A 15,515-nucleotide genomic window follows, 5' to 3' on the forward strand; every position below is an offset into this window, starting at 1 on the left:
CTCATCAGCACAATGAGGTTCAGACCACCTTTTTAGAATATACTGACAGACCGCAAGCCTGGCCGAACTCAAACAGCCCATTTCTCACCAGTCTGTGCCCTGATATTCAAAACCTTGTCAGACTCCTCATTTCCTTAACATGTACTCTCACCACAGCCACTCCACCCCCATCCACCTTTTTTAGATACCGCCCCCATCTTACTGACTGTCACCTTGATCAGGTTCCTCAGTCTCTTACTTTAAACCCCTTAAACATGCACTAGTCACACCAGTCCAACCTTCAATTGGCACAGCCTTTTCCTGTAGCTGCCATCCTATTTTCCTTTTCTTCACTGGCTCCTTGGATCACCTCAAGACTAAAACTATAATTCTTGTACTTAAGATTTAAAGCCCTCATTAACCTCTTACCAGTCTAAACAATCTTCCCAAGACCTCCTGTCATTTTACTTCAATGGTTCTTAAATTGCACCTGTTTTGTGGATTTCTCTGCTTTACTCACACACTTCTTCGATGCACACACCATTAAGCTATTTCTCACGTATCTCAGCCAAACCTGTGTACTTCTTAGGCATGCACGGTCACTCATCCACTATGTCTTCTAGTTGTGACTAGAGTGCATGTCACATGGTAACTCTCAGGCCTATTATAGAACTGTTTTCATGATCATATAACGCCACATGCACCTTTATATTTTGTCACAACAATGAGTGAATAAATGTATTTATTAGTAAGTTTATTCATCTGGACATCAATATTAGATATTAGCTCCTTTATTTAACCTCTAATTTCCCCTCTAACCAGATCCATTTATTGAAAGAGCAGCTGTCTGCCGAGGCTGCGGCAAGAAAGGAATCTCAGGCACGGGTCTATCAGCTACTTATGCAGAATAAGGAACTTCTACAACACATTGCCAGGCTGGTTAGACAAGTCCAGGATCTGGAGATCAGGCTATCTGGCCACAATGCAAGTAAGAAGGGGTATATTTGTCTGTTGTTCCTCATAACCAGGTACAGAAACCTACTGCCAGTGTGTTTGCTGCTGTGTATTTGCTTACATTATAGTCACCGTGTAGTACTACTGTGTATTTACTTACAATATAGTCACTGTGTACTACTACTGTGTATTTACTTACAATATAGTCACTGTGTACTACTACTGTGTATTTTCTTACATTATAGTCACCGTGTAGTACTACTGTGTATTTACTTACATTATAGTCACTGTGTAGTACTACTGTGTATTTACTTACATTATAGTCACCGTGTAGTACTACTGTGTATTTACTTACATTATAGTCACCGTGTAGTACTACTGTGTATTTACTTACATTATAGTCACTCTGTAGTACTACTGTGTATTTACTTACATTATAGTCACCGTGTATTTACTTACATTATAGTCACCGTGTATTTACTTACATTATAGTCACCGTGTAGTACTACTGTGTATTTACTTACATTATAGTCACCGTGTAGTACTACTGTGTATTTACTTACATTATAGTCACCGTGTAGTACTACTGTGTATTTACTTACATTATAGTCACTGTGTAGTACTACTGTGTATTTACTTACATTATAGTCACTGTGTAGTACTACTGTGTATTTACTTACATTATAGTCACCGTGTAGTACTACTGTGTATTTACTTACATTATAGTCACTGTGTAGTACTACTGTGTATTTACTTACATTATAGTCACCGTGTAGTACTACTGTGTATTTACTTACATTGGGCGCGATCACATATACGGCGCAGGTTTCGTCGCAAGCGTGGGAACCTGCGCCGCCCGTAATTTCACCTCGCACATCGGAGTATTACATATACGGCACCGGCAGTTCATAAAGTGCCGTAAGTGGGATAAACTAGTGATGTCCAGAAATGAGCGTAAATACAAATTTCTGGAGTCGTTGGTGACTTACGGCACTTTAGAAACTGCCGGCGCCTAAGAAAAGTAAAGAAAATATCAAATCTCCCGTAAAAGTCTAACACGCCTCCCAAAAATAAGCCCGACACGTAAAACCCCTATATCCACAATCCCCCCTCTCACTACTAATACATATATTAACCCCTAGACCGAGAACCCCCCACAAGGCAATAAGCCTAATTATTAACTTCTAAACCGCCATAGCCCACACTGCAAGTAATAACTAAATTATTAACCCCTAAACTGCCATAGCCCACACCGCAATAAACCTATTCTAGTATTAACCCCTAAACCGACATAGCCCACATAGCCTATTAAATGTATTAACCCCTAATCTGCCGCCGCCAACGTTGCCGCCACTATAATAAAGTTAGTAGAGGGGTTAAGGAATTAGGATTCCGATCCAGTGCCGTTATACATTTGTACTTGGCAGTTAATTACAATCAGCTTAGTCAGTTACACTGTATGACGTAACCAGGAAGAAGCTTGATTCTTGTTTCGCGCCTCTCTGTGGCGCAGTTGAATTGATGCCGATCACGTGACGTTCTTTTGGCTTCAGAGTGGTGTTGGCGATCAGTGTGTGAGCTTATTAATTGCGGTTCTCTCTCCGAAGTTGGCGACAAGTAGGAGCCTTCAGTTAAGACTGAGGTGTAGGGTCCCTGAGGTTTTAGAGTACATAGTTACTCATTAATTGTACGATCTTTTTCTCTGGGAGTAAAGTTTAAGACCCTTGAAAATAAAAAAGGATTGCAGTGTGTCACACCTCAGTGTACAGTGAATTTTTTCTGCGATCATGTCTGAAAAAGACTTAGTGTATAAAGTAGCGTATTTAGCATTGCACCAGCAGTTCTTGTGAACTGCTGGTGCAATGCCGTCCTTTGCAGATTCGCGGCCAATCGGCCCCTAGCATGGGGTCAGAGGGTGTCAATCAACCTGATCGTATTCGATCGGATTGATTACTGTCCGCCGCCTCAGAGCAGGCAGATAAGTTAACTTCTTGAAAACTTCTGTTTCCGGCCAGCCTGAAGGGTTGCTTGAAACGAGGGGTCTCAAGCTCCATATGGAGCCCCTATGCCACAGCCCTCTCCTGTAACATCCCAAGTCTCAATGGCATCACATGCAATGCCCTGTGGTTCCTCTATGGCTCCTAGTGGAGCATATTTGAAGGCAGAAATTGCCGCACAAGTATCCGCAGTGGTATCTGCAGCGCTAGCTGCTTTTCCTATGTTAAAGGGAAAAAGGAAATGAATTCAGATGGCAAGGTTTCTGATTCCAGTAGTTTATCTCAAATGACTCTTCCCCTTAAATCGGATGTAGAAGATGCGTCAGAGCTTTCTGAAGGAGAAATTTAAGATTTGGATAGTGTAATTCCTTCATCTAAAACTGATGGAAGTTCTTTCAGATTTAAGCTTGAACACCTTCGTGTTTTGTTAAAGGAGGTTTTGGATACTTTGGACAACTCTGACACTCCTGTCATTGTCAATACTAAGAAATCTAGTAAACTTATTAATTACTTGGAGACTCCTCCTGCTAAGGAGTTTTTCCCGGTTCCAGACCGGATAGGGATATTATTACGCAGGAGTGGGAGAAACTGGGGGTATCCTTTTTCCCGTCTCCTTTTTTTAAGAAGATGTTTCCAGTAGCTGATTCTATTACGAAACCATGGCACACGGTTCCTAAAGTAGAAGGGGCTATTTCTACTCTAGCCAAGAGGACAACTATTCCTATTCAGGATAGCTGTTCCTTTAAAGATCTTATGGACAAAAATATGGAGGTTTATTTAAAGAGAATCTACGTTCATCTAGGTCTTCTATGGCAGCCTGAGTATGTATTGCCACTGTGACAAGCACTGCATCTTACAAGTTTGATGCATTGTCCGATTCTCTTCAGGTAGAAACTCCTTTAGATCAGATTCAATTATTAACATTATTAAAGCTCTTAAGCTGACTAATTCCTTTATTTCTGATGCTATATTGCAGGTGATTAGGCGGGGTGCCAAGTCATCTGGTTTTGCCATGCTAGGCCGCAGAGCCTTGTGGCTGAAATCTTGGTCTGCAGATGTCTCCTCTAAAGTCAAGCTTTTGACTCTCCCTTATAGGGGAAATACATTGTTTGGCCAAGGTCTAACAGAAATTATTTCTGATATTACGGGTGGAAAAGGGTCCTTTCTACCTCAGGATAGGAAGAATAGATTGAAAGGTCGTCAGAGTAATTTTCATTCCTTTCTCAACTTAAGAAGTAATTCTTCCCCTGCGTCTACCATGCAGGATCAATTCAAACCCGCTTGGAAGCCCAGTCAGTCTTGGAACAAGGGGAAGCAATTGAAGAAACCCACAGCTGACTCTAAATCAGCGTGAAGGGTTCGCCCCCAATCCAGGATCGTATCAAGTGGGGGGCAGATTTTCTCAGTTCTCTTAAAGCTTGGATACGAGACGTCCCAGATCCTTGGGCTGTGGACATAGTATCCCAGGGTTGCAAATTAGAATTCAAGATTTTTCCTCCCAGGGGCAGGTTTCACCTCTCAAGGTTATCTACAGACCAGACAAAGAGAGAGGCATTCTTGAAATGTGTACAAGATCTCTCCTCCCTGGGATTTATAGTACCTGTTCCAGATCAGGAACAGGATCTGAGGTTTTATTCCAATCTGTTTGTTGTTCCCAAAAAGGAAAGAACTTTTGGTACTCTGAGAAATTTGTTTAGACACTTACGCCTAGATTTAGAGTTTGGCGTTAGCCGTCAATAGCAGCGTTAAGGGGTCCTAACGCTGCTTTTACCGCCCGCTGGTATTTAGAGTCAGGCAGGAAAGGGTCTACCGCTCACTTCCCTACTGCGATTCCAGGCTACCGCAGATCCCCTTACGCCAATTGCGTATCCTATCTTTGGTATTTGGAGTCTTGGAAGAAGTGAGCGGTAGACCCTCTACCGACAACACTCCTAACACCAAAAAAAGTCAGTAGTTAAGAGCTTTATGGGCTAACGCCGGACTATAAAGCTCTTAACTACTGTGCTCTAAAGTACACTAACACCCATAAACTACCTATGTACCCCTAAACCGAGGCCCCCCCACATCGCCGCCACTCTAATAATTTTTTTTAACCCCTAATCTGCCGACCGGACACCGCCGCCACCTACATTATCCCTATGAACCCCTAATCTGCTGCCCCCAACATCGCCGACCCCTATATTATATTTATTAACCCCTAATCTGCCCCCCCCCCCCCATGTCGCCGCTACCTAACTACACTTATTAACCCCTAATCTGCCGACCGGACCTCGCCGCCACTATAATAAATGTATTAACCCCTAAACCGCCGCACTCCCGCCTCGCAAACCCTACAATAAATAGTATTAACCCTAATCTGCCCTCCCTAACATCGCCACCACCTACCTACAATTATTAACCCCTAATCTCCCTCCCGCACCGTTGTCGCTACTATAATAAAGTTATTAACCCCTAAACCCCGTTTTGAACTCACATTCTATTGGCTGATCGGAACAGCCAATAGAATGCGAGTTCAATACGATTGGCTGATTGGATCAGCCAATCGGATTGAACTTCAATCTGATTGGCTAATTGCATCAGCCAATCATATTTTTTTCTACCTTAATTCCGATTGGCTGATAGAATTCTATCAGCCAACCGGAATTGAAGGGACGCCATCTTGGATTACGTCCCTTAAAGGAACCTTCATTCGTCGTTAGTCCGTCGGTAGAAGAGGATGGCTCCGCGTCGGCTCCTTTGAAGATGGCTCCGCCCCAGATGGATGAAGATTGAAGATGCCGCCTGGATGAACACTTCTACCGGATGGAGGACCTCTTCTTGCCCCGCTTGGATGAAGATTTCTACCGGATGATGGACCTCCTCTGCGCACCTTGGATGAAGAATTCGGCTCGGCTGAGTGAAGATGACTCAAGGTAGGGAGATCTTCAGGGGGTTAGCGATAGGTTTATTTAAGGGGGTTTGGGTGGGTTAGAGTAGGGGTATGTTGGGGGGGTATTGTATTTTATTTTCAGATAAAAGAGCTGATTACTTTGGGGCATGGCCCCGCAAAAAGACCTTTTAAGGGCTGGTAAAAGAGCTGATTACTTTTGTATTTTAGAATAGGGTAGGGAATTTTTTATTTTGGGGGGCTTTTTTATTTTATTAGGGGGCTTAGATTAGGTGTAATTAGTTTAAACTGCTTGTAATTCTTTTTTATTTTTTGTAATTTAGTGTTTGTTTTTTTTTGTATTATAGAATAGTTTATTTTATTGTATTTCTCTTGTAAGGTGTATCCAGTCCACGGGTTCATCCATTACTTGTGGGATATTCTCCTTCCCAACAGGAAGCTGCAAGAGGACACCCACAGCAGAGCTGTCTAGATAGCTCCTCCCCTAACCCCCACCTCCAGTCATTCTCTTGCAGCTCTCGACACGATAGGAAGTATCAAGAGATATGTGGTGACTTAGTGTAGTTTTACCTTCAATCAAAAGTTTATTTTTAAACGGTACCGGCGTTGTACTGTTTTTCTCTCAGGCAGAAATTAGAAGAAGAATTCTGCCTGGAGGTTGATGATCTTAGCGGTTTGTAACTAAGGTCCATTGCTGTTTTCACACATAACTGAAGAGTATGGGAAAACTTCAGTTGGGGGAACGGTCTGCAGATTACCTGCTTTGAGGTATGTTCAGTATTTTTATTTCTAGAGAGATAAGTTCTAGAAAATGCTGACACAGCCTTGTGTAATTGAGGTAAGCCTGATGCAGTGATTTAACAACGACTGGGATCATGCTTACAAAACAGGGTAATACTCATGTTAATACTCATATTACTTAGTGACAAAACGTCTACTTGTTGCATAAAAAGGACGTTTTTTCTCTGAGGGAGATAAGTCTTTATTTGGGGCCTAGTTTTCCACATGGCTAGTCAGATACTCCTAGGAGTATTTTCTTAAGGCCCCTCTGGCATCCAGTACATGGTGGGAGGGGCCTATTTTCACGCTCTAGATGCGCAGTTTCCTTCAGACTGAGACATCCAGCTTCCCTAGAGGAGTCCTCTGGCATCTGAGGACCACTATAGAGGGTTTATTTCTTCCCTAAATCGTATTTGAGGGCAGGTAGGAGCCTCAGCAGAGCTGTGGCAAGGTGTTTAACTGTATTTTAACGGTGGTTAACGTTTTTTTTAATCCGTTTTGGAGCCTAAAGGGTTAATCATCCATTTGCAAGTGGGTGCAATGTTGCTTTAGTCCCTTACACACACTGTAAAAATTTCAAAGACTTCACTATATTTTTACACTGTTTTGCAGTTTAAGTGCTAGTTTTTTTCTCTTAAAGGCACAGTAACGTTTTTATTTAATTGCTGTTTCACATTTATTAAAGTGTTTTCCAAGCTTGCTTGTCTCATTACTAGTCTGTTAAACATGTCTGACATAGAGGAAACTCCTTGTTCAATATTTTTGGAAGCCATTGTGGAACCCCCTCTTAGAATGTGTACCAAATGTACTGAAATTTCTATAAACTATAAAGACCATATTATGGCGCTTAAAGATTTATCTCCAGAGGATTCTCTGACTGAAAAAAGGGAGATTATGCCATCTAGCTCTCCCCATGTGTCAGAACCTATAACTCCCGCTCAAGTGACGCCAAGTACATCTAGCCCGTCTAATTCTTTTACCTTACAGGACATGGCGGCAGTTATGAATGCTACCCTCTCAGAGGTATTGTCCAAACTGCCAGGGTTACAAGGAAAGCGAGACAGCTCTGGGGCTAGAACAAATACAGAGCTTTCTGACGCTTTAATACCTGTGTCCGATATACCCTCACAATACTCAGAAGCCGAGGCAGGAGAGCTTCTATCTGTGGGTGACATTTCAGATTCAGGGAAGGCGTTGCTTCAGTCTGACTCTGAAATGACAGCGTTTAAATTTAAGCTTGAACACCTCCTCTTATTGCTTAGGGAGGTTTTAGCGACTCTGGATGACTGTGAACCCGTTGTAGTTCCAGAGAAATTGTGTAAGATGGACAAATACTTTGCAGTGCCTGTTTACACTGATGTTTTTCCAGTCCCTAAGAGGTTTTCGGAAATTATTACTAAGGAATGGGATAGACCAGGTGTGTCGTTCTCTCCCCCTCCTGCTTTTAAAAAGATGTTTCCCATAGATGCCGCCATACAGGACTCATGGCAGACGGTCCCTAAGGTGGAGGGAGCAGTCTCTACCCTAGCTAAGCGTACAACTATCCCCGTCGAGGACAGTTGTGCTTTCCTAGATCCTATGGATAAAAAATTGGAGGGTCTCCTTAAGAAAATCTTTATACATCAAGGTTTTATTCTCCAGCCTCTTGCATGCATTGCCCCAGTCACTGCTGCAGCGGCTTTTTGGTTTGAGTCTCTTGAGGAGGCTCTACAGGTGGAGACCCCGTTAGATGAGATTTTAGACAGGATTAAAGCTAATAAGTTAGCTAATTCCTTTATATCTGAAGCCGTTTTTCATTTAACCAAGCTAACGGCTAAGAATTCAGGTTTTGCCATTCTGGCGCATAGGGCGCTATGGCTTAAGTCCTGGTCAGCAGACGTTACTTCAAAGTCTAAGCTTCTTAACATCCCCTTCAAGGGACAGACCCTATTCGGGCCTGGTCTGAAGGAGATCATTTCTGATATTACTGGAGGAAAAGGTCACGCCCTTCCTCAGGATAAATCCAATAAGTTAAGGACCAAACAGAATAATTTTCGTTCCTTTCGAAACTTCAAGAGTGGTGCAGCTTCAGCTTCCTCTAATGCAAAACAAGAGGGAAATTTCGCCCAGTCCAAACCAGTCTGGAGACCTAACCAGGCTTCGAACAAGGGGAAGCAGGCCAAAAAAAATGCTGCTGCCTCTAAGACAGCATGAAGGAGTAGCCCCCGATCCGGGACCGGATCTAGTAGGGGGCAGACTTTCTCTCTTCGCTCAGGTTTGGGCAAGAGACGTCCAGGATCCCTGGGCACTAGAGATTGTTTCCCAGGGATATCTTCTGGAATTCAAAGGATCATCTCCAAAGGGGAGATTTCACCTCTCACAACTATCTGCAAACCAGATAGAGAGAGGCATTCTTACGTTGCGTTCAAGACCTACTGGTTATGGGAGTGATCCACCCAGTTCCAAGGGAGGAACAGGGGCAGGGTTTCTATTCAAACCTGTTTATAGTTCCCAAAAAAGAGGGAACGTTCAGACCAATCTTGGATCTCAAGATCCTAAACAAATTTCTCAGGGTCCCATCTTTCAAGATGGAGACAATCCAAACCATCCTCCCTATGATCCAGGAGGGTCAATATATGACTACCGTGGCCTTAAAGGATGCTTATCTCCACATTCCGATTCACAGAGATCATCATCAGTTCCTCAGGTTCGCCTTCCTAGACAGGCATTACCAGTTTGTGGCTCTTCCCTTCGGATTAGCCACGGCGCCAATAATCTTTACGAAGGTTCTAGGGTCTCTACTGGCGGTTCTAAGGCCGTGGGGCATAGCGGTGGCTCCTTACCTAGACGACATCCTGATCCAGGCGTCGACTTTTCAAATCGCCAAGTCCCATACGGACATTGTTCTGGCCTTTCTAAGGTCTCACGGGTGGAAGGTGAACAGAGAAAAGAGTTCACTCTCCCCTCTCACAAGAGTTTCCTTCCTAGGAACTCTGATAGATTCAGTAGAAATGAAAATTTTTCTGACAGAGGTCAGGATATCAAAGCTTCTAACATCTTGCCGTGCTCTTCATTCCACTTATCGGCCGTCAGTGGCTCAGTGTATGGAAATGATCGGACTGATGGTAGCGGCAATGGACATAGTTCCGTTTGCCCGCCTACATCTCAGACCACTGCAACTTTGCATGCTCAATCAGTGGGATGGGGACTACACAGATTTGTCTCCTCTGTTAAATCTGGATCAAGAGACCATGGATTCTCTTCTCTGGTGGTTATCTAGGGTCCATCTGTCCAGGGGAATGAGTTTCCGCAGGCCAGAGTGGACTATAGTGACGACAGATGCCAGCCTTCTGGGCTGGGGCGCAGTCTGGAATTCCCTGAAGGCTCAGGGTTCGTGGACTCAGGAGTAGGCCCTCCTTCCGATAAACATTCTGGAGCTAAGAGCGATATTCAATGCTCTTCAGGCTTGGCCTCAACTAGCTGCGGTCAGATTCATCAGATTTCAGTCGGACAATATCACGACTGTAGCCTATATCAACCATCAGGGGGGAACAAGGAGTCCCCTGGCTATGATGGAGGTTTCCAAGATAATTCTATGGGCAGAGGTTCACTCTTGCCATCTCCCAGCTATCCATATCCCAGGCGGACTTTCTAAGTCGGCAGACTTTTCATCCGGGGGAGTGGGAGCTCCATCCAGAGGTATTTGCCCAGCTGATTCAACTATGGGGCAAACCAGAACTGGATCTGATGGCGTCTCGTCAGAACGCCCAGCTTCCTCGTTACGGGTCCAGGTCAAGGGATCCCCAGGCAACGCTGATAGATGCTCTAGCAGTGCCCTGGTCCTTCAGCCTGGCTTATGTTTTTCCACCATTTCCTCTCCTCCCTCGTCTGATTGCCAAGATCAAGCAGGAGAGAGCTTCAGTGATTTTGATAGCACCTGCGTGGCCACGCAGGACTTGGTATGCAGATCTGGTGGACATGTCATCCTTTCCACCATGGACTCTGCCGCTGAGGCAGGACCTTCTACTCCAAGGTACATTCAAACATCCAAATCTAATTTCTCTGCGTCTGACTGCTTGGAGATTGAACGCTTGATTTTATCAAAACGTGGTTTCTCCGAGTCAGTCATTGATACCTTAATTCAGGCTCGAAAGCCTGTCACCAGGAAAATCTATCATAAGATATGGTGTAAATATCTTCATTGGTGTGAATCCAAGGGTTACTCGTGGAGTAAGGTGAGGATTCCTAGGATATTATCTTTTCTCCAAGAAGGATTGGAAAAGGGATTATCGGCTAGTTCCTTAAAAGGACAGATTTCTGCTCTGTCTATTCTTTTGCACAAGCGTCTGGCTGATGTTCCAGACGTTCAGGCGTTTTGTCAGGCTTTGGTTAGAATCAGGCCTGTGTTTAAACCTGTTGCTCCGCCATGGAGTTTAAATTTAGTTCTTAAAGTTCTTCAAGGGGTTCCGTTTGAACCTTTGCATTCCATAGCTATCAAGCTTTTATCTTGGAAAGTTCTGTCCTAGTAGCTATCTCTTCGGCTCAAAGAGTTTCAGAGCTATCTAGGACAGAATAGAAGACAGGCACAGCCCAATTCAAGTACAGGATAATTTATTAGGACATAAGTGCAAGTACACAATACATACTCACAAACGTTTAGAAGATAAAACAGCAATATAGATTTAAAATGATCCCTCCAGTTTGGTAATAGATTTCACAGCCCAGGCACGAACATCTCAGTCAGAAAATACCAAGTCTGGGTGAGAGGTGCTGGAACTAAAATTACTCCTGGTGGTATAGTACAAATAACTCTACGTACGTTTTCGTCTGAGTTCGCTCAGATTTTTTAAAGAGTATAATAAAAATTAAAATGAACATCAACTAAGAACAGCAAAACCGGCTTCTCATTCCTCATTACTTACCCCTTACCATCTATGAGTTTTTCTGACCAACTACCAGGACCTAAGCGCCGATACCGGTAACTGTTTTTTCAGAGTTACAGTGTGATTCCCCTTATCTGATCTTCCATGCAGATAAGGTAGTTTTGCGTACCAAACCTGGGTTTCTTCCTAAGGTGGTATCTAATAAGAATATCAATCAGGTTGTTGTTCCGTCTCTGTGTCCTAATCCTTTTTCAAAGAAGGAACGTCTGTTACACAATCTTGACGTGGTTCGTGCTTTAAAGTTTTATTTGCAAGCTATTAAGGATTTTTGTCAAACATCTGCATTGTTTGTTGTCTATTCTGGAAAGAGGAGAGGCCAAAAGGCTTCGGCAACTTCTCTTTCTTTTTGGCTGAGAAGCATAATCCGTTTAGCTTATGAGACTGCTGGCCAACAGCCTCCTGAAAGGATTACAGCTCATTCCACTAGAGCGGTGGCTTCCACATGGGCTTTTAAACATGAGGCCTCTGAACAGATTTGTAAGGCGGCGACTTGGTCTTCGCTTCATACTTTTTCTAAATTCTACAAATTTGATACTTTTGCTTCCTCTGAGGCTATTTTTGGGAGAAAGGTCTTACAGGCAGTGGTGCCTTCCATTTAAGTTCCTGCCTTGTCCCTCCCTTCATCCGTGTCCTAAAGCTTTAGTATTGGTATCCCACAAGTAATGGATGAACCCGTGGACTGGATACACCTTACAAGAGAAAACAAAATTTATGCTTACCTGATAAATTTCTTTCTCTTGTGGTGTATCCAGTCCACGGCCCGCCCTGTCACTTTAAGGCAGGTGTTTTTATTTTTAAAATTAGTCACCACTGCACCCTATAGTTTCTCCTTTTTCTTACTTGTCTTCGGTCGAATGACTGGAGGTGGGGGTTAGGGGAGGAGCTATATAGACAGCTGTGCTGTGGGTGTCCTCTTGCAGCTTCCTGTTGGGAAGGAGAATATCCCACAAGTAATGGATGAACCCGTGGACTGGATACACCACAAGAGAAAGAAATTTATCAGGTAAGCATAAATTTTGTTTTTATTTTAGGTAATTGTAGGTAATTTATTTAATGATAGTGTAGTGTTAGGTTTAATTGTAACTTAGGTTAGGATTTATTTTACAGGTAATTTTGTATTTATTTTAACTAGGTAGCTATTAAATAGTTATTAACTATTTAATAGCTATTGTACCTAGTTAAAATAAATACAAAGTTGCCTGTAAAATAAATATAAATCCTAAAATAGCTACAATGTAATAATTAATTACATTGTAGCTATATTAGGGTTTATTTTATAGGTAAGTATTTAGTTTTAAATAGGAATAATTTAGTTAATTTTAGGAATATTATTTTGTTTAATAAAAATTATATTTATGTTAGGGGGTGTTAGGGTTAGAGTTAGGTTTAGGGGTTAATAACTTTATTATAGTATCGGCGACGATGCGGGCGGGAGATTAGGGGTTAATAATTGTAGGTAGGTGGCGGCGATGTTAGGGAGGGCAGATTAGGAGTTAATACTATTTATTCTAGGGTTTGCGTGGCGGGAGTGCGGCGGTTTAGGGGTTAATACATTTATTATAGTGGCGGCGAGGTCCGGTCGGCAGATTAGGGGTTAATAAGTGTAGGTAGGTAGCAGCGACGTTGGGGGGTCAGATTAGGGGTTAATAAATATAATATAGGGGTTGGCAGTGTTAGGGGCAGCAGATTAGGGGTTCCTATGTATAATGTAGGTTGCGGCGGTGTACGGAGCGGCAGATTAGGGGTTAATAGTATAATGCAGGTGTCAGCGATAGCGGGGGCGGCAGTTTAGGGGTTAATAAGTGTAAGGTTAGGGGTGTTTAGACTCGGGGTACATGTTAGGGTGGTAGGTGCAGACTTAGAAAGTGTTTCCCCATAGGAAACAATGGGGCTGCGTTAGGAGCTGAACGCTGCTTTTTTTTATAGGTATTAGGTTTTTCTTCAGCCCAAAATGCCCCATTGTTTCCTAAGGGGATATCGTGCACGAGCACGTTTTGCCAGCTTACTGCTACCGTAAGCAACGCTGGTATTGAGGGTTGAAGTGGAGCTAAGTTAGGCTCAACGCTCCCTTTTTTGAGCCTAACGCAGCCCTTCAGACAACTCTAAATACCAGCGTTGTTGGAACGGTGCGTTGGCAAAAAAAAGCAGCGTTAGCTACGCGGCTCTAAATCTAGCCATTTAGGTCTAGACCTAAAGTGTCTAAACACATTTCTCAGAGTACCGTCCTTCAAGATGGAGACGATACGTTCCATTCTTCCTTTAATACAAGAAGGTCAGTTCATGACGACCATAGATTTAAAGGATGCATACCTTCATGTTCCCATTCACAGGGATCATTACAAATATCTGAGGTTTGCCTTTCTGGACAAGCACTTTCAGTTTGTGGCTCTTCCGTTTGGCCTTGCTACAGCTCCCAGATTTTTTTCAAAGGTTCTGGGAGCACTCTTAGCAGTGGTCAGGTCTCGGGGTATTGCTGTGGCTCCCTATCTGGACGACATACTGGTCCAGGCGCAATCTTTTCAACAAGCAAAATCTCACACAGAGATCTTGTTGTCTTTTCTTCGCTCCCACGGTTGGAAAGTGACTTTGGAAAAGAGTTTCCTTGTTCCAGCCACAAGAGTAGTTTTCTTAGGGACAATAATAGACTCGCTATTGATGAAAATATTTCTGACAGAAGTCAGACAATCCAAGATTCTTTCCTCTTGCCTCTCTCTACAGTCTTCTGTTCGGCCATCATTGGCTCAATGTATGGAGGTAATTGGACTAATGGTCGCTTGCATGGATATCATTCCTTTTGCGCAATTCCATTTGAGAGCTCTGCAGCTATGCATGCTCAGACAATGGAATGGGGATCATGCGGATCTATCTCGGAGGATAGATCTGGATCAATCGACAAGAGACTCTCTCCCATGGTGACTTTCCCAGGGAAATCTGTCTCAGGGCACATGCTTTCAGAGACCTTCCTGGGTGATTGTCACCACGGACGCCAGCCTGCTGGGCAAGGGAGCAGTCTGGGACTCATTAAAGGCGCAGACCCTGTGGACTCGGGAGGAGTCTACTCTCCCCATAAACATCTTGGAGTTGAGAGCGATTTTCAATGCTCTGATGGCTTGGCCTCAGTTGTCCTCAGCCCGGTTTATCAGGTTCCAGTCAGACAACATAACCTCAGTGGCTTACATCAACCACCAGGGAGGAACCCAGAGTTCCTTAGCCATGAAGGAGGTGACCCGAATTATCCAGTGGGCAGAAGTTCACAATTGCTATCTATCTGCCTGCCACATTCCAGAAGTGGACAACTGGGAAGCGGATTTCTTTCATGTAATTAGCAAGAGTCCATGAGCTAGTGACGTATGGGATATACATTCCTACCAGGAGGGGCAAAGTTTCCCAAACCTCAAAATGCCTATAAATACACCCCTCACCACACCCACAAATCAGTTTTACAAACTTTGCCTCCTATGGAGGTGGTGAAGTAAGTTTGTGCTAGATTCTACGTTGATATGCGCTCCGCAGCAGGTTGGAGCCCGGTTTTCCTCTCAGCGTGCAGTGAATGTCAGAGGGATGTGAGGAGAGTATTGCCTATTTGAATTCAATGATCTCCTTCTACGGGGTCTATTTCATAGGTTCTCTGTTATCGGTCGTAGAGATTCATCTCTTACCTCCCTTTTCAGATCGACGATATACTCTTATATATACCATTACCTCTACTGATTCTCGTTTCACTACTGTTTTGGCTTTCTACTACTTGTAGATGAGTGTCCTGGGGTAAGTAAGTCTTATTTTCTGTGACACTCTAAGCTATGGTTGGGCACTTTTATATAAAGTTCTAAATATATGTGTTCAAACATTTATTTGCCTTGACTCAGGATGTTCAACGTTCCTTATTTCAGACAGTCAGTTTCATATTTGGGATAATGCATATGAATTAATCAATTTTTTTCTTACCTTAAAATTTGACTTTTTTCCTGTGGGCTATTAGGTTCGCGGGGGCTGAAA

The 15,515-nt window shown here is 43.3% G+C and overlaps 1 protein-coding gene across 1 annotated transcript in view; it reads left to right on the top strand.

Moving 5' to 3' along the window:
• Positions 1–801: 801 nt before the first annotated feature.
• Positions 802–15,515, top strand: part of LOC128643505 (carboxyl-terminal PDZ ligand of neuronal nitric oxide synthase protein-like) — a gene marked incomplete at its 5' end in the record, with an annotated part of 60,053 nt that continues 45,339 nt past the window's right edge. Inside the window, one exon of the mRNA XM_053696351.1 lies at positions 802–967. Coding sequence (XP_053552326.1) covers positions 802–967 — 166 coding nt within the window. The remainder of the gene's footprint in view (positions 968–15,515) is intronic.

The sequence above is a fragment of the Bombina bombina genome, unplaced genomic scaffold (genome assembly GCF_027579735.1).
Source record: "Bombina bombina isolate aBomBom1 unplaced genomic scaffold, aBomBom1.pri scaffold_452, whole genome shotgun sequence".
In the NCBI taxonomy this organism is placed as follows: domain Eukaryota; kingdom Metazoa; phylum Chordata; class Amphibia; order Anura; family Bombinatoridae; genus Bombina; species Bombina bombina.